Source organism: Vipera berus (genome assembly GCF_964194415.1).
Source record: "Vipera berus genome assembly, chromosome: 2".
Classification (NCBI taxonomy): domain Eukaryota; kingdom Metazoa; phylum Chordata; class Lepidosauria; order Squamata; family Viperidae; genus Vipera; species Vipera berus.
This window is the reverse complement of record NC_138203.1, coordinates 181,838,225-181,864,696: the sequence shown is the minus strand read 5'-3', so window position 1 is coordinate 181,864,696 and position 26,472 is coordinate 181,838,225. Positions and strand designations below refer to the sequence as shown.

General features: G+C 42.6%; 1 protein-coding gene and 1 long non-coding RNA gene across 2 annotated transcripts; one reads left to right on the top strand and one right to left on the bottom strand.

Moving 5' to 3' along the window:
- Positions 1 to 2,731: 2,731 nt before the first annotated feature.
- On the top strand, positions 2,732 to 14,390 carry LOC308661646. The gene is made up of 3 exons (XR_014024997.1): positions 2,732 to 2,984; positions 7,694 to 7,759; positions 14,145 to 14,390. It is a non-coding gene; the product is annotated as an uncharacterized lncRNA (long non-coding RNA).
- A 1,833-nt stretch (positions 14,391 to 16,223) lies between these two features.
- Positions 16,224 to 26,073, bottom strand: LOC308661645 (volume-regulated anion channel subunit LRRC8E-like; the record flags this gene model as incomplete). The annotated part of the gene is given in 5 exon segments (XM_081316711.1): positions 16,224 to 18,470; positions 19,889 to 20,027; positions 25,845 to 25,883; positions 25,885 to 25,946; positions 25,948 to 26,073. Coding segments are annotated over 5 exon segments (2,613 nt in total).
- Positions 26,074 to 26,472: the final 399 nt, after the last annotated feature.

The window sequence follows — 26,472 nt, the reverse complement described above, 5'->3', positions numbered from 1 at the left end:
TAAATTAAATTTAAAAGCTAAGCCAAAATGCATCTGTCAGAAGAATTCCCCGGTTCGTTTCCAGCTGGGGAAAGCCGACGGTGAAGAAATTTGAGGACAGCAGCTACCGCAAAGCAGGTCTTTTATTTCAGGAAGGCAAAAAAAGGGACAGAGAAGTGACTTCAGCGTTCCTGCCTTGCAAGGTGGTCTCCCAGTCTTGAGTCGTGATTTTTATATGCTTTTTCTGCCCTAGGGCTGTGGGTTTGCTGGTTCCTCCTTTTGTGTTTTAATGGTTGTCCAATGTTCCCTTTCTTGTCTTAAGTGATATTTTTTTTGTCCAGTTTCTATTTTGGGAGTTAATCCCATCAGGGGCAGCAGTTCTTGGTGGCTTTGCTATTTGATTTTCCCAATTGCTGGATTGCCTCAGGCAAGCGGGGGTTTTGCAACATTTTATGAGGTGTCACAGAAGTTCACTTTTTTTACAGAAAAAAGTGTGTCTGCGTGTTTTTCTAATGGGGATGAGAATATGGAAGTTTTGTCAGGGTAAATCTTCCAACACATCACTGTGTGTGTCATCTGTCTCTTGCATACCTCAAGTTTTTGCTGGTTAGATTAACAATTTTGCCCAAGAAAATCATCCCCCAAACCTCTATCCTTTTAGTGCTCAAAAATAACTCAGCGAGGGATAATTTCTAGACAACATTAGGGTTTATAAGTAGTTGTTCCACTGACTGTTAAATACTCTGTGTGTGTGTGTTGTTTCTTCCCCCTTTCCCCATATATCTGCTTTGGCGTGCTGAGGAATCTATGGGGCAGATGTTGGAGGGCACAGTGCCCTAACCCAGGGGTCCCCAATCTCTTCAGCTCATTAACTCATTCATGAAGTTTCAAATTGTTCATCAACCCCCAAACATTTGTGATATTTAATAAATGCTAGTTCAATTATTATTAAATAACAATAAGAATGGATAATTCCATTGATCCTTTGTCAGCTTGAAGAACCCTAGAGGACAAGAATAATGCCTCACGTGTGTGTTTGGGGTGTGTGTGTGTGTGTGTGTGTGTATGTGTGTGTATGTGTGTGTACTTCAGCTTGCCCAGTACTGGATTTCTTCTAATTTGCTACTTGCTTTGAATAAAAAAAAAGGGACGCGGTGGCTCAGTGGGTTAGGACGCTGAGCTTGTCGATCGGAAGGTCGGCAGTTTGGCGGGTCGAATCCCGAGTGCCGCGTAGCAGAGTGAGCGCCTGTTACTCGTCCCAGCTTCTGCCCACCTAGCAGTTCGAAAGCACGTAAAAATGCAAGTAGAAAAATAGGGACCACTACGGTGGGAAGGTAACAGCGTTCCGTGCGCCTTTGGCGTCTAGTCATGCCGGCCACATGACCACGGAGATGTCCTCGGACAAGCGCTGGCTCTTCGGCTATGAAACGGAGATGAGCACCGGCCCCTAGAGTCGGAAACGACTAGCACACATGTGCGGGGGAACCTTTACCTTTTACCTTGAATAAAAATGTCCCTTGAACAATTAGCCTTGAACATTAAAAGCATTTGGCTTTATCCAATAAACATGTAACAGAACCTAGTAGTGAGTCCCACCTTGTCTATCATAATCTCTTTAGAACAGGGGTTCCCAACTGGGGGTGCTCACACTTCCTGGGGGTGTGAGACAATATTCCAAGGGGTGCAAAAATTTGGCTTTTCAAAATTATAGTGTACATGCATAATTTGTTGCCGTTATTTTGAACTTTTGTAAGGGGTGCGAGAATATATCAGAAGTGTTCTAGGGGTGCGGGGTATAGAAAAGGTTGGGAGCTGCTGGTTTAGAAGTACCTCCAAAAGTAGGCTAGACTATTAAGGTGAGTGTAGGGAAAGGGACGCGGTAGCTCAGTGGGTTAGGACACTGAGCTTGTCGATCAGAAGGTCAGCAGTTTGGCAGGTCGAATCCCGAGTGCCGTGTAGCAAAGTGAGCGCCTGTTACTCGTCCCAGCTTCTGCCAACCTAGCAGTTCGAAAGCACGTAAAAATGCAAGTAGAAAAATAGGGACCACTGCGGTGGGAAGGTAACAGCGTTCCATGCGCCTTTGGCGTCTAGTCATGCCGGCCACATGACCACGGAGATGTCCTCGGACAAGCGCTGGCTCTTCGGCTTTGAAACGGAGATGAGCACCGGCCCCTAGAGTTGGAAACGACTAGCACACATGTGCGGGGGAACCTTTACCTTTACCTTTAGGGAAAGGAGGCACCTGTTAAAAACCCAGAACAGAAAACAAGCCCACTGAAAAGTTCCCAGGCTTCATGAAAACTTACCACCAAATGTAAATTGTTAATGTGGCCTGCCAGCATGCATTTCGTCAGTCAAATTCAGCTGCCTCTTGGGTCACTACTTCTGAGCATATAGGCAGGATTGTAAAGGAAGAAGTAAATCAAAGTGCTTAATGCAACTATGCACTGATCATTCCAAACAGAGGTTGAACTGATTTATGTAGTCTCTTAAGCTGCTAATGAAGAGCATCCATGAGCTCCATTATAGAGACGTAAGAGACCATTAGGTATGTAATGGTCCCTGACTATAGTTGGCTTGGGTGCTGCTTTCGGTGAAGTCTTCCACATGTTCTAGCCAGAGACTTCTGCAAAATAGCACTTCCTGCGATCTTTTTGGCTAAAAAAATTAGAAATGAAGGCACAAAAAGAAATATTTCAAGTGGTGACTTCCGGTTCCGCCCTGTAATGATGCGGCTGAGGGATTGCTGTGCTCCGCACCCCACGGCTGATTTCGCCCTGCCAGGAGACTCTAAATGGGTCAAAAGTCACCCCGGAGAGGCAACAAAGAAGGACGGGCGCCCCGATGATCATGGAATGACGGCGGTTGATCTGCTCAATCCAGGGGAAGACCTCCAACCTGACAGGAGAAAGGCTAGCTGAACAACAGTGTCTAGCCCAAGCTACCAGCAGCCGAAGTTCAAAAGCACGAACCAAAACAATGGTGAACATCGTGCTTGAAACTGGGTGAGAATATCGATCTTCTCTCTTCTATTCTGTAACTGATTCCCTGGGCTTTCCTACTCCTACTCCTGGCATATGGCTTCTGACTTCAAATGGCTTCAATTATGATCTTTATATTTTCAAACCTGAGCTACCAATATTCTCCTTTATCAATCTTTGTAATAATTAAACAGTGAACTATAAAAACTGAAGAAGCTTCTTAGATGAGAAGTGAAATATCTTCAAGGAAAAACAAAGAAAGTCCAGTTGCTTCTTGAAAAACGCACCTTTGGGACAATTAAACAGAGAATATACATAGAAACTGGTGAGTCCCAGACCAGTCAGGAAGCCATATTTCTGTTTCCAAAACTGTAACAGGAAAGAGCTGCTGGACTGGGGGCAGGCAGGAGGAATAGATTCCAGTCTTTGCCCAGAGTGTGACTCCACTGGACAGTGCCTTGCCCAGGCTTTGACTCCATTGGAGGGAAGGTCCCACAAAGGGGGTCAGGGTTGAGGGCAACGGCCTGGGACTGAGTTAGGTAGGAGTGAGGGGTACACCTCACTTTGCAACAGGGCTCCTTCTCTACTGAGCCAGTGGCTTCATTACTCCCAGCTGCTCTGCACGTAAGAGCCACCACTGTATGCTCAGCTCCAACATCCATGGCAACCTCAACCAGCACTGTGCAACCATCCTTTGAGCCTAAGGAGCCAAAGAGAAATAGCAAAAAAAACCTTGCAGCTTTGCAGGAACATTTTTAATTGAATAAATGTATGTGAATTACACAGACTTCTATAAAGTGTGTTTAATGTTAGGAATGGAGGTAAATTGGAGAAACTTGGAAATGGCAGCAAATTTCCTGTCTTCTTGCATTAGTGGCTGATTAAGATAGTGTCTCTTTGAACCATCTGAATTTCTTCCTCCTAAGCTTTTTGCAGCCCGAGCTGAGCTTCTGTTTATTACCAAATTCTTCCTTATGCTTTATGTCCAATGTTCCTCCCATGACTTTTCCACTTCCCATAATCTCTCATAACAAACATGTTAGTAATTTAAAATAAAACCAGCTCCTATAGTAAGAGTTATTCATTTAAATTCCTCTGACATATATTTATCACTTGTTCTTCATTTCACCAACAAATATATTACACTTAAAAGAAAAGGAAAAGAATGCTTTTTCAATATTGGTTTTTTAGTCAGAGAATTTGACCCTTTAGTTATAGTCTATCCAGTTTCCACAACAGTATTAGTTGCAATGAAGTGTGCTCTGGATTTAGCCTGAATTTTGTTCAGTGTGTTTCTGCTCACTTATAGCCTATGGAGGAGCAGGATTCACATTCTTCTACTTTTTCCTCTTCCATTTCCTCTGTTTTCAATTTATAGAGTATACTCCCTTTTATGTTTATAAAATAAGCACTGATTTCTTGGTTTTTAAACTGAGGGACTTAGCAATAAGTTAACAACAGTCAGACCAGGTCTTTTATTTTATACCCAAAGCCCACTGCAGTCAATTTATGACCTAGTATTTACCTCCAATTCATTCATCAATTCCTAAACTTATTTTCCCTTGGGATAAATGTTTCATTCCAGGCTTATTATCATATGACTTGTTTCCAATATAACTTTCTCTTCTCGTAAGGCATAATTTTTAGCAAGGAGTGATTCCTCTCTGAGATACTGTAGGAAAAAAAAGGTACAGGCAGCCCATAAGATTTTTATATTAATCCTAAATTAATCTGGGCTATTTTCAAAGAGGATTTCTTACTTTTTTATTTGCAATTGTTTAATATTTTCTTACAGGGACGCGGTGGCTCAGTGGGTTAGGACGCTGAGCTTGTCGATCGGAAGGTCGGCAGTTTGGCGGGTCGAATCCCGAGTGCCACGTAACAGAGTGAGCGCCTGTTACTCGTCCCAGCTTCTGCCAACCTAGCAGTTCGAAAGCACGTAAAAATGCAAGTAGAAAAATAGGGACCACTACGGTGGGAAGGTAACAGCGTTTCGTGCGCCTTTGGCGTCTAGTCATGCCGGCCACATGACCACGGAGACGTCCTCGGACAAGCGCTGGCTCTTCGGCTTTGAAACGGAGATGAGCACCGGCCCCTAGAGTCGGAAACGACTAGCACGCATGTGCGGGGGAAACTTTACCTTTTAACTTTACCTTTAATATTTTCTTCTTTTTGGTAAGTGGATCACACGTGTTTTTATGGCACCTGAAACAGTAACTCTCAGGTTTGGGCCTTTGTAATCAATAAGATACTTTATTAAGGCTTTGTTTGAATGCTTATTCTGTTATAAGAATATCTGTTTTGGTGACAGGGAACGATAATGGCAACTAACCTTGTTTTTAGTACCCAATTTACCACTGGAGACTACATCCAGCATGTCATTCTTATGCATGGCTGATAAGAAATTAGCAAGCCGCCACGAATAGAGTTGATTACACTGGTCAGCCATGTGTAGCAAAAAAGCAAAATCATTCTGTCCATCTGGGATATCAAAGACCCGACTGTCTTCATGCGCTTGCTTAAAAGAATATTTCTGCAGTGGTTGCCACAAAAGCCATAAGAGTGAATAAACCCCCACGACTCCATACAGGAATACTAAAAAAATATAAGTAGCTATCAATTTCTGTAGAATGAAAGCCATGCTATGGGTACAGATGAATGTAGAATAGCCAATGAGGTTTTGTATGTCTGCCAGGCAAACATGCTTGAAGGAGATGGATCCTATACAGTTGAAGGTATAACCTAGCACAGTTAGAACCTTTGCCGTTTTGAGAAAGGTTTGTCCCAAATAGATTCTATAAATCATCCTACCACCTTCAGTGTGTGCTCTGAATCTACGGATCTTCTCAAAAAGGGCCTGGCCAAGTTCCCGATCCTTTGCATCCAGGATGGGAGAAGGAGGAGGAGACTTGAGTTGTCCTAGATACCCCATATTCACAGTATTTGTCCGCGCACCTAGGAAATGCTGGCAACCTATTTCAGAGAGAGCCTTGGTGGTCCAAGGTGACTCAAAACATTTTGTGAGAATGGACAAGAAGTGTTCAATCTTTGATGAAGTCTTAGGATATCGGAACCAGAAGTTGTTGCTTGCCATTAAGAACAGTGAATTGACAAGTGCAAAGTAAGGGAAATACTTCAAGAACCAGGGCAGAACTTTCTGATAACAGACATAGCTGATGTATAGATACTGTTGGTAGTCCAGATTGATGGAGCGATGACTGTTTGCCACAGGAAGCTCTTCGCTGATGGTTTGATCCATAGCTCGAGTCTTGGGTACAACTGCTGAAGTTTCATTTAGCTTATAATTCAGAGGAAGACAAGTCATGTTATCAACAGAGATTAGTAGAGTTCCTGAGAGAAGAGAAATCATCAGCATTGCTAGTACCAAATAGTCCATTAGGACATCCCACCAAGGCTTCAAAGACTGGAACTGGGCAAGGCTGTCATTGAAGAAAGTGACTTCTGACAGGGTAAACATCACTAGAAAAAACAGAAATAATTAATAGGAATTGAGTAATTTGTTTGACTGTTGCACTAAAACAAACGAAGATTTTAGAGCCTTTATTGTCTTAACCAGTTTGAGAGCTCAGAAGACAAAGATCTTATAACAGAAACAAAAATTATAAAATACTGTTATCTGCTCTTAGGAAAAACTATATGTGGTTTATCTGCTGAAAAATGGTTGAACAAACAATGTTTAGTAGAAATGCAAATTAGGCTACAAAAAAAAATTTGAACTGAAATACATTGTCCCATCTGCTGTAGAGAGAAGTATAGGTAATCCTCCACTTATGACCACAATTGGGACCAGAATTTTGGTCATAAGTTGGGACAGTTGTAAATTGAGGCACCCACATGTTCGGACTTAATTTTACAGCAGTCATTAAGCAAGCCATGTGATCATAACTCTGAATCACAAATCACTGAACAAATCATAGGGTCATAAGTGAGAACCCATTCCTAAATGAATGGTTTTTTTTTGCTGGAAACCAGAAAAAACATTGCAAGTCACAGTCACAGGGCCGCAGGACACTGCGGCCAGTCATAAATGTGAACTGGTTGCCAAGCACCCGAAATGCTGCCGTTACTGTGGGGGAGGGGGAGCGGCATGAGATTATGCAACCACCAGAAGTACTTTATGGGCTGTAAAGCACGCTTTCTGAGGCCACTGTAACTCTGAATGCCTGCTAAATGGCCAACTGTAAATCGAGGACTACCTGTAGCATAATATTCAACCTATATTATCAGGGAAGCAAAAGTTCAAATATCTTTCAAATGCTTGTCTTTTACTGAATGTAAAGTATTAATAAACAAAGAAATACAATAAAAATCCTATTGCAAATCTAAAAGGTATCCGTTCCTGAGCTGATGACCTTGTTTGCCTTTTTTTTTTCAAGTAAGCCTTGGGCGGGGGACAAACACATTATAGTATTAACTCAAGTTTCTTATAGTTTGGGTCATTTTGTTATTGCATGTTTTCTAAACTGCCTTAAGACTAATGGTAGCTGCTAGTCTATTAAGTATTAGACGAAGTACGTAATTCATTAGCTGAGTTGATCTTTGTTTTAGAGTGTTATATAGCCTGATTGATGTGATTTGTAAACCATAGTTTACAGCTCAGTGTGCCATGTGGCAAAACAATACCTCCCACCTTACCGCTTGCCCACCTTACCCGCCACTGACCACGAGCCCCACGAACCTGCCTTCCCTCTCTTATTCTTTCCCTTCCTCAGTCCAGCATCAGCTCCTCACCTGCAGCAAGCCAATCCTGTCTGCAGTCAATCTGCTCTTCTATCCAGGTAGGTACCTGTTCCCAAATCTCCTCTCCTTTATCTGTGATGGCCTACGATTTCTGAGAGGCAGCCCCTCAGCACAAGAGGCTTTCTTTCATCGCCATGGCAGCTGAATGCAGGAGCAAAGGACTGGAAGAGGGGAGAACAAAGCTACTGTGACCTAGCCAGGACTCATTAACGCTTTCAGCATGATTGCCCTCTCTTGAAATGCAAAGAGTAAAGCGTGAAGGAGGAGGAACAGAAAAACTAGCAAAAATCACTACATGTTAATCACAGAACTATTAAGAGAACTTTTTTTTTAAAAAAAATGCATTCCTCCAACAATGTCAAATAAGGCCAGCTGATGCCTATGCAGTTTAATACTGGTATCCCACTATTACAATTACAGAGGCAAAACTCTCACACCAGGAGGCAGAAAAAAGTGGGATATCTGACAGCATTTTCCATCCAAACTTTTAAACTTCAGTCCCTCGCCATGTCAAAGAATGCAGATTAAAGTGGAACACAGCAGAAGAGGGGGAAAAATGAACTAAAGTTGAATACAGGTAGCCCAAAATTTATGTTGTTAAGTGAGAAATTTGTTAAGTTTTGCCCCATTTTATGACTTTGCCCCATTTGTTAAGCGAATGACTGTTGTTGCTAAATTAGTAACACAGTTGTTAAATGAATCTGGTTTCTCCATTGACTTTGCTTCTCAGAAGGTTGCAAAAGAGGATCAACATGACTCATAAATGTGAGACAGTTGTCAAGCATCTGAATGTAAATCAAGTGACCATGAGGATGCTGCAACAGTCATAAGTGTGAAAAATGGTCATAAGTCACTTTTTTCAGTGCTGTTGTAACTTCGAATTGGTCACTAAACGAACAGTTGTTAAGTAGAGGACTACCTGTATGGCAGTGAAAGAAATAAGAGTATGATAGGTGTATGTGTGTGGAGACTCTATGGTGTCTCCTTCCCTGGATGCCTTAAGGACCAGAAACAGAAGCATAGGAGACGGCTTTTTCATAATTTGATTCTCGTGAGAATCTTAGGTAGAAAGATGCTGGGATTGTGCTTAGCTTTTGAAGGAAGCATTCCCCAAAGTGTTCTTGGTTGTAACTAAGGCTTTTTCCTCTGTATCTTTCCTTCACTTCTCCTGTTAACCTGTCGGGAAAAACTAGATGGCTGTCCATAAAGAAAGGGCAGTACCAGCAACCATCTTGATCTGCTTGCACATTCTCCACTCTTGAGTTGTGTTGCACAAAAGGCTGTTTATAAAAGAATTGCCTCCTTGCCAATTTTAAAGTGATGCATGGTTAGAGCCCTGTGCTTTTGTTTTGAAATTTTTCCAACTAATTAGGAAAAACAATCACTCAAAGGTTAACTACTTCGCTGTCCTCATCATGTCCGCAGATAATCGCCCGTCCTGTTTAGGGTGACTCGCTCCCTCCTTAATCATCTGTCATCTGATGGACAAAATCGCTCAGATTCTGGCCGGTTTGGATTCTGACTGGGCAGAGACTGACGGGGAATCGAGCGGTCTTGAGAATGTTATCTGGAGTGAATTCGAACCTGTGACCCCGGATGAGGTGGACAGGATCATGAGGAGACTGAGTTCCACCACGTGTTTAATGGACCCATGCCCCTCCTGGCTTGTGTATGCAGCTCGGGAGGAGACATGAGGCTGGTTCCAGGCAGTAATAACTGCTTCTTTGAGGGAGGGTACCTTCCCTGCCGCCTTGAAGGAGGCGGTGGTGAGGCCCCTCCTCAAGAAGCCTGCCCTGGACCCGGCTATTTTAAACAACTATCGTCCGGTCTCCAACTTTCGCTTTCTTGCAAAGGTTGTTGAGAGCATGGTGGCGCATCAGCTTCCTCTGTTCCTGGAGGAAACTGATTATCTTGACCCGTACCAATCGGGCTTCAGGCCCGGGTACAGCACGGAGACGGCATTGGTCGCGCTGGTGAATGATCTCTGGCGGGCTCGGGACAGGGGTTGTTCCTCTGTCCTAGTACTATTAAGACCTCTCAGCGGCTTTTGATACCATCGACCATGGTATCCTACTGCAGCGTCTCAGGGGGTTGGGAGTGGGTGGCACTGTTTTACAGTGGTTCTCCTCCTACCTCCTGGGCCGCTCGCAGTCGGTGTTGACAGGAGGGCAGAGGTCCGCCTCAAGGCCTCTCGTATGTGGAGTTCCTCAGGGGTCGGTCCTCTCTCCCCTCTTGTTCAACATCTATATGAAGCCGCTGGGTGAGATCATTCGTGGTTTCGGGGTGGGGTATCATCAGTATGCTGATGATACCCAGCTTTTTCTTTCCACCCCGAACCAACCCAGTGATGCCCTCGACGTGATGTCCCGTTGCCTGGAGGCGGTCCGGGTTTGGATGGGGAGAAACAGCCTTCGACTCAATCCCGCCAAGACTGAGTGGCTGTGCATACCGGCATCTCGGATTAACCAGTCTTTTCCATTGCTAACTATGGGGGGGTGAGGTGTTACCCCCCGTTGATAGGGCCCGCAACTTGGGTGTCCTCCTGGACTCACGGCTCAGTTTGGAAGATCATATAGGAGCTGTGGCCAGGGGGGCTTTTGCCCAGGTTCGCCTGGTGTGCCAGTTGCGGCCCTATCTGGACTGAGATGCCCTACGCACAGTCACTCATGCGCTTGTGACCTCCCGGATAGACTACTGCAATGCTCTCTACATGGGGCTGCCCTTGAGGACCACACGGAGGCTTCAGCTGGTGCAGAATGCAGCCGTGCGAGTTGTGATGGGAGTCTCCCGATACTCCCGTGTAACACCTCTTCTCCGCGAGCTGCATTGGCTTCCAGTTGCCCTCTGTGTGAGATTCAAGGTGCTGGTGATGACCTATAAAGCCCTAAATGGCATGGGTCCGGATTATCTCGGAGCACCTGCTGCCAGCATCAACTTCTCATCGTCCTGTGTGCTCCCACAGGGAGGGCCCCTCAGGGTCCCGCCGGTCAGGGAATGCCGGTGGGCGATCCCCAGGGGGAGGGCATTCTCTGTGGGTGCGCCTGCCCTATGGAATCAATTGCCGGTGGAACTCCGGATCGCCCCCGACCTTCGTTCGTTTCGCCGGGACCTAAAAACCTGGCTTTTTGAGTTAGCTGGCCTGGACTGAGGGGTTTTAAGGTTTTTAAATTCTAATTTTAAATTTTGGGGCTATTGATTTAATTTTAATTTTTATATTGTATTGTTTTAATTTTGGCCTGTAAACCGCCCTGAGTCCTTCAGGAAAAGGGCGGTATATAAATTGAATAAAATAAAATAAATAAATAAATAATTGGGATAATAGAAATCATTAGAGGGAACAAAGATTTGGAGAACCATTTCACCACCTTGTCTCTTAGTGGATGTTTTATGGCTGGTTCTGGCATCTGTTTTGCCAACAGGCAACACCTTCCCAAGGAGGCCATTTTATGACTAAACCTATAACATGCTCTTTAAAAACCATGAGCAACCACATCTCAAATATTTTACTCCCAGGCTTGTAGCTAGGGGTGGGTGTATAGGGACTAGCTCCCACGTTTTCCTCAAAAGATGAGATAAATGTACTTTACATTTTTTAGGCTTTCTGCAGGCCTACCGCATACGCCTGTTCTAAATTATTTTACACTAGGACTCAGTAAGTTTGGTTTCAAAGGCAAAAAAAAAAGGTTGGGGGGGAGGGAAGCACAAAAAGTTACACATACAGGTAGTCTTTATTCATAAACTCCTTTGTTTAGCAATTATGCGTTTCCTCCAAGAGAGATGTGTCCATTCCTAACATTCCGTGGTTGTGATGATACCTGTAGTATAATCCCAGGAAAACAGGTTGGGTTTCAGTTAGGGTTGTCCTGATAGGGCTCCTGATGTCCACTAGATGGCAGCAAAGAGCCTCCTCTCTCAATTAGGTTCAATTGAAAATGAGTGGCTAGTTAGAATCTCCATCAAGAATACCATTAATCACAAATCCATCTTATTCTTCCACCAGCACTCAAACAAACAGCATGCTTAAATGTAGTGTAATGAATTTATTTGAGATATTTTAGACTCCATTTTAATAGCCTTAAGAGGAGGGAAATTTTGCTCATGGAAATATGCACATTTCTCTTGTTTCGTAATACGAGTAAAACAGCCTAAAATCTTCAGCAGGCCTCCTGTTCGTTCTGCTGAGTGAGCCTTCAATTTCTGTTCCAAAGTTCTGCCCCGATATGCTGACTGACAGCATCTTAAAAAAATAAAGATTTCTTACAATAAAGCTCAATTTCTGATGACTTCAGGGACTTATATATGGAACTTTACGCAGCAATACGGAAATGGCATGCTATTCACTTCTTGGATTTTTTTCAACTTTTCTAGCCCTCACCCGAGGGTTCACATCACCACATCTGTCTATTCTTTCAAACCTGCAGCCATATTAAGTGAAAACCTCATTTAGTGATTGGCTTAGCATACATTTAATTAAGGTTGCAGTTTTACTCTGTGCAATACAAGAGCAGATCACTTCAACCACACAGCTCTATGCACCTGGCACATATCAATAGGTGAGGTTGCTTGTCCTTAGAAAGCTATGAAAAAAATTCAAAGACGGTTGACTCCTCATACAAAGGCAGTCTGTTTTTTGACTGGGTTTTCAAGATATAATATTCTGCATTTCTTTCCTAAAGAGATCTCACAACAAATTGGTAACATGCAGAATGAAACTCCATCTGTGCATAATTTCCAGTGAGGTCTAACTGATTAGTTATCTGCCTTACCTTTAAAAAATCATGGTTAAGATATTCCGAACCATCACATTTTATCTTAGATAAAGGAGGAAAATTAGTTCCCCCCCCATTCCTTAATTAACAACCACTAGGTGGCAACAAGATGTAACAGAAAACTTAATTAGTAATGATGAAACATTAGAGACCATTTAGGAGGAGAAAAAGTACATTAAGAGGCTCTGATAGAAGATAAAAAGCATATGCAGTCCTTTCATGGTGTTTCCAGTCTGTAATGAGATCTGATTCTTGAAGTCTTTCTTATGTATGGTAAGTAAAAATGCTTTTGAATCAAGTTTGGCTCCTGGTGATTTTCATCATCTGGTCTATGCAACATTCCTACTGTGATAAGAAAGTGTTTTGCCATTGCCATTTGGGGGCGCCTCTGTTTCCATTTGGAGGTGACAAAGAGGATCCAGTTGCCTGTGCAATGGTAGTGCATTTTACTTTTCCCCTGAAAGCCAAAGTGATCTCATGGTTACAGTTTTGGGGTTCCACCCAGCCTCCTTCACCATATTTTATGGATGGCCCAATTATGATTTCCATATCAATCCTCTTGTCCAGATGCCCCCACTGTATTCAGCTAAGATACAACCAAGACAGTCCAAAGGGCTACATTATAAAAGTGGTTGGTGTTTCTCTTTAACATCCTGCCTCAAAGACACCATGTCCCATCCCAAGACATCATGTACAGGCAATGTAGGCAATGTGCATCAAGGAAGCAACCTGAAAGGACATGCTTTCTGTTGGAAGCCTTTCATTTCAATTAGATCTGTCCCATTTCCTCTGAGACCAGTCCCTCCAAGTCTGGCTCTTGACCTCTTCGCCTCCCTTCAAATCCTCTTATGGTTACAAGGGAGATCAGAATTCCAGCTACCACAGCTACCTTTCATGTGTTTTTTTTAATCCCATTTATATCCCGCCCTTCTCCGAAGACTCAGGGCGGCTTACAATTTAAGCACAAACCAATGTGCTTAGCAATAGCCTTCATTCTATGTATATGCCTGCTTATTAGGGCTTTCGCCCCCCCAGCGGCATTATTACAAAGTCAGCTTATTGCCCCCAACAATCTGGGTCCTCATTTTACCTACCTCGGAAGGATGGAAGGCTGAGTCAACCTTGAGCCTGGTGGGATGCGAACCTGCACTAATTGCAGGCAGCTGGTGTTACTTAAGGAGGCATTAGACCACTGCTCCACCAAGTGTTTGAGTGTTTGGCAAACTCATCTAGAATGTGAAGCCTTAAAATTAAATGTAAAGTATATTTATCTTATCTTTTTAGGATAAAGTGAAATTAAGGTCAGCAGAAGAAGTTAGCAGTGTTAGAAGTGCCTATACACCCATCCCTAGCTACAAGTCTGGGAGTAAAATATTTGAGCTGTGGTTGCTCATGGTTTTTTAAAAGCATGTTATAGGTTTTGTCATAAAATGGCCTCCTTGGGAAGGTGTTGCCTGTTTGCAAAACAGATGCCAGAACCAGCCATAAAACTCTTGACAATTGTTGTAATTGCAAACATACATACATACTGTACATACATACATATATACATATATACATAGTGTTGGTGTTAGAGACCAAAAATACAAAACAAACATTAGGTTTAGAGTCCGACATGAATTAGACCTTTATATCAAATCTCTTCTATCACCAGCCATCTGTACTTTCAACTGGAGGTGAACCGGATACACCATGGATAGAATCAGTGCTTTTTTTGTAAAAGAAAAAGGTGGCGGAACTCACACACGTCATACAACCTGCCTTGCCTACCCTACAAGGTTCCATCCAAAAAAGATGCCGGAACTCCGTTCTGAGCGTTCTATGAGAAAAAAGCCCTGGATAGAATGCTCGTGGTTTATTATTACATGAATTGGCATATCAATCAATTAACCAGTTAAACTACTGGTAAATGTTGGTAATTCATACTAAATGAAGATAAATAAATAATAACGATTGGGTCTTCATAGATCTTTTACAGTTATTTTTGAAATCTCTTTAAAGCTGTACTTATTTCTCCTTTTGCACTGTTGCACTCTTTAGCTGTTTTAGCCCTGGTTTTTCCTTTGAGTTTTAAAATGTTTTAATGCTGTCCTTGCATTTTGCCACCATAACAAAACAATGAGAATCCCATCGGAGATGAATCGCACTGAACTGCATGATCTAGAACAGGGGTAGGCAACCTTGGCTCTTTTATGACTCGTGGACTTCAACTCCCAGAATTCCTGAGCCAGCATGGCTCAGATTGGAAATTCTTGCTTTCCCTCAGCATGGCTGGCTCAGGAATTCTGGGAGCTGAAGTCCACAAGTCATAAAAGAGCCAAGGTTGCCTACCCCTGATCTAGAACAACTGGGTTGTTTCTCATGTAGGAGTCTTTTGAAGCCTTCCCAGCCATACTCTTAATATTCCCACCAAAGCATTTGCTTGATGCTACCTCAAATGGAATGCCATTTGCTCTGATTAGAAGCAAGGCCCTGCCTAGACAGCATGCCAGAGGTACCATCAGGGCAGGAACTGAAGGCAGAGATCTAATGCCTTCTTCAAATAAATCAACAGAAAGACCTTCCAATTGCAGATTCCTGAAAACCTTGCATTACTACTTCATGTTCCCTTACTGATTATTACTTACTAATTACTAAAAGAACCTCTGTGGGTTTTTTTAATCTCATGACTGCAACAGCTTGTTCAAGACCTTTTTTTAAGGTCTTTGTCAAAAGCCTTTAAGAATGCATGACAATCATGATTTCCACTCTGTAGGCATAAGCTAGAAAGACTGAAAGTTGAGTATTCATCTAAGGGCAAACAGTCTCATTAATGAGATGTAAGAGTTACACTGTATATATCCCATAGCTTTATCATCTGATAGACTGAGAAAAAAAATAGGGGATCGCCCCAATATTTCCCAGCACTTGCTATGGATGGAAGGCACTTCATTCTGTATATGGTCATCCTCCTGCACTGCAAAGAGGCTCACATTGGCAGAATGTTGGATAGAATTTAGGCCAATTTGACATAGAAAAATTAGAAGTTACATCATATGATGAATCCTTATTGATCAAAGCAAATGCTTTGTGGTTTGGTTCTTCTACATTTTAGAACACAATTCTTCTTCTAACGAAGAACAGAATAAAGAGAGCTAGTTTCTTTTGATAATTATGTAAAATACCTAGTCCCTGACTAATTCTCACCTATTGCAATAAATAGGCAAAACACCACCCAGAATCATTTTTGAAAAAATTAGGCAATGTCTCCAAACAAAAAGCTAAGAGTAGAGAAATGAATCCACTTGAACAAGAGTATCTAGCAAAGCTTCAGAGCAGTTCAAAAATATCTACACACATAAACACAAAAAAATTAAATACAATGTTCTTTGGTCTGGTACAGCCTTTTTTCTTATAAATTATCCTATTTAACTGTTCTGAAAACTGGTGTTTTTCAGAAAAACAAAAACAAAACAAAAATGAAATGATACTTTCAACTTCTTTTTGCTGAGGTTTCCCATTTCCACACCTCTTCCTAGGATTAAAGCTGTCAGCTCCCTCCTGTTTTCATCCCAAGATGCAGATTTGCTAGACTTAGACTTATCACATCCTTTCCATGGTGACATAGAAAACAGGTTGGGAGTTCCTGGGAGAGCATCTGGAATGAATGAAACCAGAACTCTTGTGTGTTCTGGTTCTATGCCTACACAGTCACACTTGAGAAATTACAGTCCTTGCCTACCGTTCCCATCAGTCATTCATCCTCCATTTTTACCCTTACTTCTAAAGGCAATGTCTCATAAAGATTGCTCTCCACCATCAGACCACTACGCTTGAGGAATTTGCACTGACCAATCTCCAAGGGTAAGGCTTCAAGCTGGTTCCCTTTCAGCTCTATCCTGGACAGCAAAGGAAGCCAGCTTACGCGATCTGAGATGCGCCGCAGTTTGTTGTGTTCTGCTTTGAGAACTTTGAGTTTCTTGCAGAAGTAAATTTCATTAGGCAATGTCTCCAAGCAATTGTGTGAAACAGCAAAATATTGAAGGCTTTGTAAAACTCCCATCCCAGAAGGGATGGTCTGAATTTTATTGTAGGAAAGATCCAAATAATGAAGCCTAGTGCACATGAAGAGTTGGGAAGGGAGAGCTTCAATGTAATTATGGCTGAGGTCGAGTTGCTCCAAGGTCTTGAGTTTGCGGATATGTTCAGGGATGGTGAAAATCTGGTTGTGCCAAAGTTTGAGACATACCAACTTTCGGCAATGCTGGAAACTAATGACTTCCTCAATGGAAACCAACTTATTATTCTTCAAGTCCAACTCTTGCAAGTTCACAAGGCTAAAGATAGCATGGGGGATCCGTTCCAGGTTACAGTTTATCAGTTTTAGCTCCTGCAGTGAGAAGAGCTTCTTGAGATTGTTAAGGGCTACCAACTTAGTCCCATCATTATGTATCCTGAGTTTTTGCAGGTGAGTGGCCAGATCAGCCACACTGGGTGGCAGTTTTGAGATGTTGCTATGCAGTGTCAAAACCTTTAGGTTCTTTAGCTCACGTAAGCTTTCTAGAGTTCCTGTCCGGCCCATCTCCTGGTTGAAAAATCCTGAGATATACAACTCTTCCAAACCTCTCAAGTTGTAAATCCACACAGGTATATCTTTTATGTCATCAAAATTTACCATCATCACCTTCAGCTGTTCACGGAAGAACTTAAGGGAGGTAAAGGACAGCGTAGCAGGACAATTGATCAGCATTAGCTCTTGGAGATTGATCAGTTGAGTTACTAAGGCCGGGAAAGTAACATCTTGGAGCAATTCCAGTTTTAGAGCTTCCAACTCAATCAGCTCAAAAGTAGTGTCAGGCAACCCAGGCAACATGAAGAGATGGAGTTCTAGGCGCCCATTAGGGTTTGTCTGCAGTTTCTGCTGCAATTTATCGTGTGTCCACTCATGATTGAGGTTGAGCTGTTTAAGTTTGAACTCACTGTCCTCAGAGAGGAATATAGCAAAGCGCTTGGAGTAAAGGGAATCATACTGGTCTATGAGATGGAGCATGAAAGCAAAATCATTTTTAACATCAGGGATATCTTTGATGCCAGTATCCTCACGAGCAAAGCGAAATGAGTACTCTTTAAGCGGCCGGTGAAAGAGCCAATAAAGAGTATAGAGGCAGGTCATACCATATACACCAAGAAAAGCGAGATAGCACATGGCCAGCTTAGCAAAGAGATAGGCTTTGGTATGATTGCAACAGAAATGGTCATAGCCTGTCATACCCTCCATTCTGACACTACAGGGCACTATGAACTTAATATTGTGAACCAGGACTGCATTGTAGACAATAATAACTAGAAATTTGCAAACTTTGAGAACAGTTTGGCGGATGTACATTGTGTAAAGGATGTCTCCTTTTTCAACATGGAGTCGAAACTTTTTCACCTTTTCAAACAAAGCCTTGGCTTCCTCACCTTCCTTTTTGCCCAACATACTACTGGAAGGGGACTCTGCAACTTTCTTTCTTGTAACAGAGCCTCCTGTAGGAGAAAGTTCAATCAGTTCACTGGGAACATTACTTTTCCTGCTCCGATTCACCTTTTCTGAGCTTGTATTCTCCTCTTCAGAAACTTCTGAGATGGTTCGAGTAGTCCAAGGTGAATCAAAGCATTTGCTCATAATGGAGATAAAATGTTCAATCTTGGAACTGGTACCGGGAAATTTGAACCAGAAAGAGGCACACACCATGAACATGAGTGTATGGATAACAACAAGATAAGGAAAGTACTTAGCATACCAGTGGAGGGCTGTCTCATAACACATCTGATTAATATAGCTGTACTGTTGGAGGTCTAGGTTGTTCTGTAATCCACTCATTTCCTGGTGGACAGAAGATTTGATTGGTTCAGAGTTATTGATTGTCTTCTTGGTGAAATCTTCACAAGTTAAATCAGTAAAAGCTGTACCACTGGGAACACGATTGGGAAGGCAGATAATCTTGTCATGTATCACCTGCCACAGCATATAAGTGAGGAAAAGAGAAACAAGAAACATGATGTATCAGAGTCCATACAGTACAACAGTTTATACCACATAATAATGATCTGATAAGACTCCCAAAAGAGTTGATCTTAGTTGGCCATTTCAAGGTGCAAGAGCTACAATTTCCTTTTAATATATTTTTTTTAAAAATCCTACACACAGAAAAGTAGCACAACAGAGAATAAGCTCGTCTAGATCTTTAGTGATGGGCATTTCCCCAAACGTTGTTTTGTTCTGAAACACTGTCACAGTAATTATTCTATCCTTCTGGATGAGTAGCCCAAACAAGCCTAAAATATATTATCAGATTTTCTATTTTTTTACATACTGGGGTGGGATGAATCCTGCAGTAATCTGAGACTGGAACTCCCTGTGCAGCAAATGAGCATCCATAACTCTTTGGCCAGCATTTGTTACTTTATGCCAGCAGTGTTTTAATAACTGTGATTTGGTGGATTCTAGAAATATATTACTAGGCCCCTTAATTCTTTATGGGGCTTCTTTCTAATGGACTTCGGAGTAGAGCAGGGGTCTTCAAACTTGGCCCTTTTATGACTTGTGGACTTCAACTCCCAGAATTCCTCAGCCTGCTTTGCTTTGCTGGCTGAGGAATTCTGGGAGTTGAAGTCCACAAGTCATAAAAGGGCCAAGTTTGAAGACCCCTGGAGTAGAGTGTCAACTATGCAAGTTGAGTAGATATATGATAGAGGGATAAAAAAGTCCATTCATTGTTTCTGTTGCATCACCCAGTATATGATATTATTTTTCTAAATGTCTTTTTACTATACCACCTGGGACATGTTTTCTATAGTACTGAATTAGTTCAGTATATCCAACTTACACCATCTCTGCCACTGTAACTGAGTCCATTCCTGTTATTGTCAGTTGTTCTTTTTCTCTTTTCTTTCACCTTTCTCACCATTACTGTATACTAAGAGAGTCAAGTCCTTTCATAATGTGTCCAGAATATCATAATTTGAGCCTGGCCATTTGAGTTTTTCTGTTTGAGAACTTTGGATTCATTTGCTCTATAAACCATTTGTTTGTTTTGATCAAGATTGTGAGGGGGGGAGGAAGAGGAATTAGGTACGTTTGACTGATACATTATATGTAAATAATTCATGGGAGTGTGTATGTATATGCATGATCCTGTTGCAATACAGGAAGTCACTGGGGAAGAAAAGTTTGCCCAACAATCTTTTTATATGATTTCTAATCTCCCTAGGCTGGAAAAAAAACTACTCTTTCCCAGGTTCAAATCATAAACCCTTCCTAGTGCATGTAATCAATTTCCAAAGCCCTTCCAGTTATAAGTATCTCTGCAATTTCAGTCAGTGACTCCATGATCTTGTTCTGGAATTGTGTAGTCTGCTTCCATACTCACTCACTTGCAGAGTGCAACCAAAAACGCCTATCATCAGCATGACTATGGTGAGGTACTCGGCTAGCACATCCCACCAAGGCTTGAGTACTTTGAAAGCAGGCTGCTGGTCTGTGAAATGCTTGAATTCAGCCACTGGAATCATACTGCCTGCCATAAAAAACACAAGAAGTTAGAATAGTCTGCATTTCAGGAATGTTAAGTTGAACCCAAAGTTAATTCAAGTCTCGATGTAGGAGCTATGATCATCCGAGCCATGTCTGGAACATGTAAATTAAGGCTGTTACTTAAGCATAGACAAAAAGGAAGCTGCACTAAACCTTTTTCCTGTCTACTGTTAACCTGAAGATAAAAACAAGCCAATGAAAAGTCTCTCGTTTGACACTTACCCTTTATTCCTAAAGCATTTATTCCTATTAGAAGCCCTCATAAAGTTTCATTACATATGATCCTCACATCTACTAGGAATTAGTCGTACAACCTTGCCAGTCTGCTGTCTTAGGCCATTCTGACTGAGCTATAATTCAGCAGGTTTGGAGATAGTGGCAGAATTATGATACAAAGCTTCAAAAGAGCAGGAAAGCCCTAGCTTTCAACTACCGTTAAAGCAGAGTTCCTTATAGATATTTATCAGTTTTAATATATTTTATATTTTAATGTATTTTAAATAACATTTTATTATGTTTTATATTTTTTATGTTTTCAAATGTTTTATATTTTAACTTTTTTTTAATACGTTGAATGATCAAATACAGGAAACCCAATATTACCTATTTCTATTCCGAATTCTGAAGTTAACATTAAATGAATAAACTCCTTGAGTGATAATACAGCTAATCACATCTAGGTTTGGTTGATATTTTGGTGAGCTGCTTTGGGACATTGTATACATAGCCTTAAGTTCCATACTGGGGGGGAAAGCAGGATATAAATATATCCTTTTAAAAAATTCAGTGTTTTCTATAAACCCTGAAAATCTTAGTATGGTAATTAGATTTCAGAAAATTCTCAGTGCTAAGCAGTGATCAAATGTTTTGTGGGATTTGAGGATCTCTCTGTTCGTCCAGTGAAGCACAAACCTAAGAAGATACTTTTGTTGTTTAGTTTTAATATCCCACCTTTTATTCAGGAGCTTAAGGTAGTACATATAAAGTTTCCTCCTCCTCTTCATTTTCCCCACAATCACCCAGTGAGTTTTCCACAATTTAGGAAGGGCTCCACAATCCTAGTCCAACAGATTGAAGGAAGAGAATAGTATATATAACAATGATCGCTATAGCTACTTCTGACACTGCCTCAGCTGACCTAAGATTTTCCTCATGTGGGTGTATATTCCAACCTTTTTTATTTGGTAGCAAAAGGTCCAATCACTCACCCAACCATGATAGTAGCCATTGTGAAAATGGGGTTGATTTCTAGTCATCATCTGAAAATCTAGCCCTTGGATAGATTATTCCAGAAATGATTTTATTTCTTATAGCCTATGCCAAGTTCTGTCATTGTCTTTTTCTTTAGTTTAAGATGAAAATGTAATAAGACCAAGTCAGGCATTATATGGATATCAGGACAACAACAGCCCGAAAGACTATGGGAGGTAACAAGAAGATAAAATGAAAACATGGGCAAACAAAATGGCATCTTTCTGTTCCCTCTTCACTAAAGCACATTGTTTTTTTCTTCTTTTGAATGGTGGGTGGATTATTTTTAAAGAAACAATAGTATTTGCTACACTGTAATTGCCCACAGAACTTCTATTAATGTACAGTATTTATTTATTTATTTAGAAATTTTATTTGGCCATGTGACTCTAGGTGACTTAAGACAGCATTGGACTGATTAGAAATATAATAAATGTGTTAAAAAATAAATCACTAGCTACCACAAAATTTTTCTCCCAAGCAAGTTTTGCCCATTAAATCCAAACAGTGATTCAGAAGAATTTAGCCAATTTCTAGGAGGGGGGGAAGGGGGAGAGAAAGAGAGAGATCTGTTGCTCCAGTTGGCTCTTCAAAATACAAACACAATTTATAAAGCAGCTTTATAAAAATGCTTTATAAATCAAAAGTGCTGTGGCCTCCAGTTTCTCCTTTCTGTAGAGAGGTTCATGTTAATACTAGAAAGCCAAGTTTCTTACATCAAACAGAACTGGTACATTCAAGTGCTGATAACCCCTAGGTTGAATAACCTGCTCAGTTTCTTATTTGTGAAAGGTTAAAAAAAGAGGAAAGCCCTGCCCTCTTTTCCTAAATCTCCATTTTTAGTAAAATGGGTGGGTCTGCAAAAGTACAAAGATTCCACCCACAATTCAGATAAAATAAGAGCCCAGGTCATGCAAAGTCCCACAGATTCTCTGGTAGAAAACATATTTTGAAGATGGAAGCTAAAAACGTTTCACTCTTTATTCAGCACCCTCCTGGCATGTAAAAAAAAGCTTGTACAACAATGGTCCCTGGAGAGATAAATCAAAGAATTGTTCCTGAAGAAAACAATGCATTTAAAAATAAAACACCCTAAAAAAATCATTGTTTCTAGGGTGTGACACCCTGTAGGACATGGCTAATTATGTTCCATGGGAGACAGGTTCTACATCTTATCTTACATTTAAGAATGACTACCTAACTAGAGATTATACAATGACCTACCAAAGAGATTTTACAGCAACCTGCAGGCATGGTGAGGTGAGGTAAGGGTAACTACACAGCCATAAAATACCGGTAACCACAAAAGTTGGTTTTGCACAATGATCCTGGACTTAGAAGAAGTGAGTTATGAAGTAAATTGTTGATGCCAAACAAGATGGTAAAATCAAACAAAGATTGAGAAGATTGTTAATATTGTGCTAATAGGTTTCAAAATGACGAACACAGTTCACAATGACAAATACAATTGCAGTTCAGTGTAAAATGATACACAATTCTTTTTTTTTTAAAAAAAAGCTCAAATTCTACCTGTACATTAATGGGCAAATGACTGACCAGGCATGGGACTTAACACAAAGATAATTAAGGATCAGACACGACTTCGCAAGTAACAACAATTAAGAGTGCAGGTTCAAAAAAGAAAAGTCTAACTAAAAGTCTATATTTGGAGTCATCAAAGAGTAATAGAACAAATGTCATTGTATAATTGCAAGACTATCTTTGGAATATTGTGTATAGTTCCGCTCACACCTTAAAAAGGATATTAGAGAGCTACAGAGAACGCAGAAAAGAGCTAACAAAACGATTTGAAGTCTGGAACAGTATCCTTCCAAGAAACTCTATAGCAGTTGGGCTTCTTACAAAGGGGAAATACTGTAGTAGAGAAAATAAACTTAACAAACAAAACCTTTTTTCTTTGTCTTTTAGATGGAATCAGGATCAGACTAAGTTCCTTTCTTTGCCTGGCCCTAATCCTATCAAAACCAGATTGGCCCAAGGGCAGCCTTTACAAGGAAATTGCAACAGAGACAAATGCCAGTCTTCCATCCTCAATCAGACTGATTACATCAACATTCCATCTCCTTTAAACAATGGACTTTCTCAGCTAAATTGCCCCCCTGAAAGGCCCATTCTGCCTAACAATGGAAGTAATCCCAAGTAAACTGACAAGGACCTGCGTAATTTACCCAACTGGCCAGCAAATCAGATCCCTGGATATTCTGCTTTGTAATCTTCTATGTCTGTAAAAAAAACTTTGCTATTTTGCGGTGCAGCTCAGGATCAACAGAAGGAAGTTTCTTCACCGGGTTTAAGAAATCTGTGGAATTTGCTGCGAACAGGTGTGGTCATGGCAGCCAGCTTGGGTGCTTTACAAAAGGATTTGACAGGTTTACGGAGAATCAAGCTAACAATAACTTCTAGGTTTTATCACTCCATGAATCATAGGCAGACCTTAAATACTGGCTGCTGGGATACACCAAGAGAAGAGCAATATCACCTTTCAGTCCAAGCTTGTCAACTTCCCCTGTGCATCTAGATGCCCAATGTGGGCAAGTGGCCCTATGCTGGTCAATTCTATTCTTTTCAGTTTACTCAGGCTGGAATTAGCATATCTTAAGCCAGAGTTTCTCAACATTGGCAGTTTTTAAGTTGTGTGGCCTTCAAGTCCCAGAATTCCTCAGTCAGCATGCTGGTTGGGGAATTTGCTAATTGAAATCCACACATTTTAAAGTTATCACCTTGAGAAATACTGGCCTAAGAATTTCCAGATAACTCTGGGAGCTGTTGTAGCCCCAGCATAGCTAAATAGCAGTATTGTTGCCCTGCAGTATATTCCCTTTGAGGGGTCCTTGGTGCTCTCTGAGCTTGCTTGTTTTCTTGCAGACATTTCATTACCCTAAGTAGATAACACAATCAGTGCTAGTTAGGAGTGCTGTTTGCTGTCTGTTTATATTCCGGTGTTTTGCCTGTCAGTGGGGGTGGGGGTGGTCTTAGGGATTCTTTGGTTGGGCTGTTAACTAATGGCTCTTTGGCAGTTTCTCGACTGGGGTATTGCTTTACTTGATTGTTGGTCTGAGGTTGACCTTGGAATTAATCTACGCTGATCTGAGTCCCGGTTACTGATGGAGAGGTGCTGGAGCCTTTTTCCTCTTTTGGACTAGTTGATTGCCTCTTTTCCATAGTCTGTAGATATTGTTAATGTCTATGTGTCTGTTGATGGCTGATTTGTCAGAGCTTCTAGAAATTCCCTGACCTTTTAGGAGCATATTGCGAGTCCTCCCAGCCAACTCGGGAGTTTGGGGCCCAAAGGGGCGTTTCATACTCTGGGAAGAAGCTCTTGTTGGCCTCATTTGCCCTCACCGGGGCGGGGCTGCTGCCTGGGAGCCCCGAGGTGCCTGAAACTGATCAGGAGCAGCTCTTTTTTTTCTCTTGACAGAAAAGGGAATGCAGTAGTAGCTACGGGATCTTCAGCAGTTTCCCCCCCCCCCCGAAACTGAAGGCGCCAGAAGTCTCCCGCGTTCCCCACCAGCCCTCCACCGACAAGACAGAAGTACTTGGTGGAGCAGTGGGCTAATGCCTCCTTAAGTAACACCAGCTGCCTGCAATTAGTGCAGGTTCGCGTCCCACCAGGCTCAAGGTTGACTCAGCCTTCCATCCTTCCGAGGTAGGTAAAATGAGGACCCAGATTGTTGGGGGCAATTAAGCTGACTTTGTAATAATGCCGCTTGGGGTTTGTGTGAAAGCCCTAATAAGCAGACATATACATAGAATGAAGGCTACTGCTAAGCTTGTAAGCCGCCCTGAGTCGTCTTCGGAGAAGGGCGGGATATAAATGGAATTAAAATAAAAAATAAATAAATAAATAAAATATTCGGCTGTGGAGAGAGGGGGTCTCTGACCCTGGGGGGATCAAGGAGTCTCCAGGGCTGAAATAAATCCACCCCGCTTTGGAGAGAGAGAGAGAGAGGGGCGGGGGGGGGGGAAGCCGTCCTGCTTCCTTCATTTCTCCCACCGCGCCGGGATGTTTTTTGGGGGGCAAACTGGCAAAGAAGCGGGAAGCCGCTGGGCGCGGGACGACTTCGCTCCAACTTAGCGAACTCCCCTGGCTCAATCGTCCCCTTTCTCGCCTCGCTCACGCGGACGTGGGAAAACGGACGCCCCGGGTTCGGCTTTTTGGCTAACCGCCTCTATTCCTTCCCGGCGCCTCTTCCACATTCGGGTCGTCCCTTGTCTTCTCTCCCACCCACCCACCCCCAACAGGCCCCTCGACGCCCAGCCTGCCTTCGCCAAGTCGCCGCTGCCCTTCGGCCGCCTGGGGTGAGCACTTCCATCGCTCCCAGCCGGCGCGGCCACAGACGTGAGCGGGGCACCCTGCGGGGTGTGTGTGTGTGTGTGTGTGTGTGTGTGTGTTATGTTCCGCAGTATCCCAGCCACTTGCCTGAGGTCGGTGGTCAGACGTGAGCGGTGTAGAGGGGCACCCTGCGGTGTGTGTGTGTGTGTGTGTGTGTGTGTGTGTGTTATGTTCCGCAGTATCCCAGCCACTTGCCTGAGGTCGGTGGTCTCTGGTCGTCTGTCCTGGTAGGACGGGGAATCCTGATCCGGCTTCTCCGCTGTGGCCACCTGCTCCGGGCGGCCGTGCCCCCCTTCGCTGCTTTCCCCGGCGGCAGAGTCGCCCTGTGCAAGCCGCCGCCGCCGCCGCCGCCTCTGCGCCTGCCTCTCGTGGAGTGCCTCTTCCTCCCCGGCCGCCTGGCGATCCCGCCTCTCTCCCCATTGCCCTAAAGTGGCTTGAGGGAGGGAGGCAGCCTACCGTAGGGCGCTGCCGCCGAGGAGCAACTGGGAGGAAGCCGCCCGACAACCCACGCAAGCGACGAGGAACCACCTGAGACGGGCTGCCGCCGGGGAACCACCCTAGGGAAGTGCCTCTCCAGCCCGGCCCAGGCTGGAACTCTTTTCCTGGGCACTTGGTGGCAGAGGAGCAGCTGAAGGAGGGTGGTGGCTAAGCTTGTAAGCCGCCCTGAGTCTTCGGAGAAGGGCGGGATATAAATGGAATTAAAATTTAAAAAAAAATAAAACATGAGGGAGAAGCCTTTCGTCTCCTTTACCGTCTAAGCCAGAGGTAGGCAACCTCAGCTCTTTTATGACTCGTGGACTTCAACTCCCAGAATTCCTG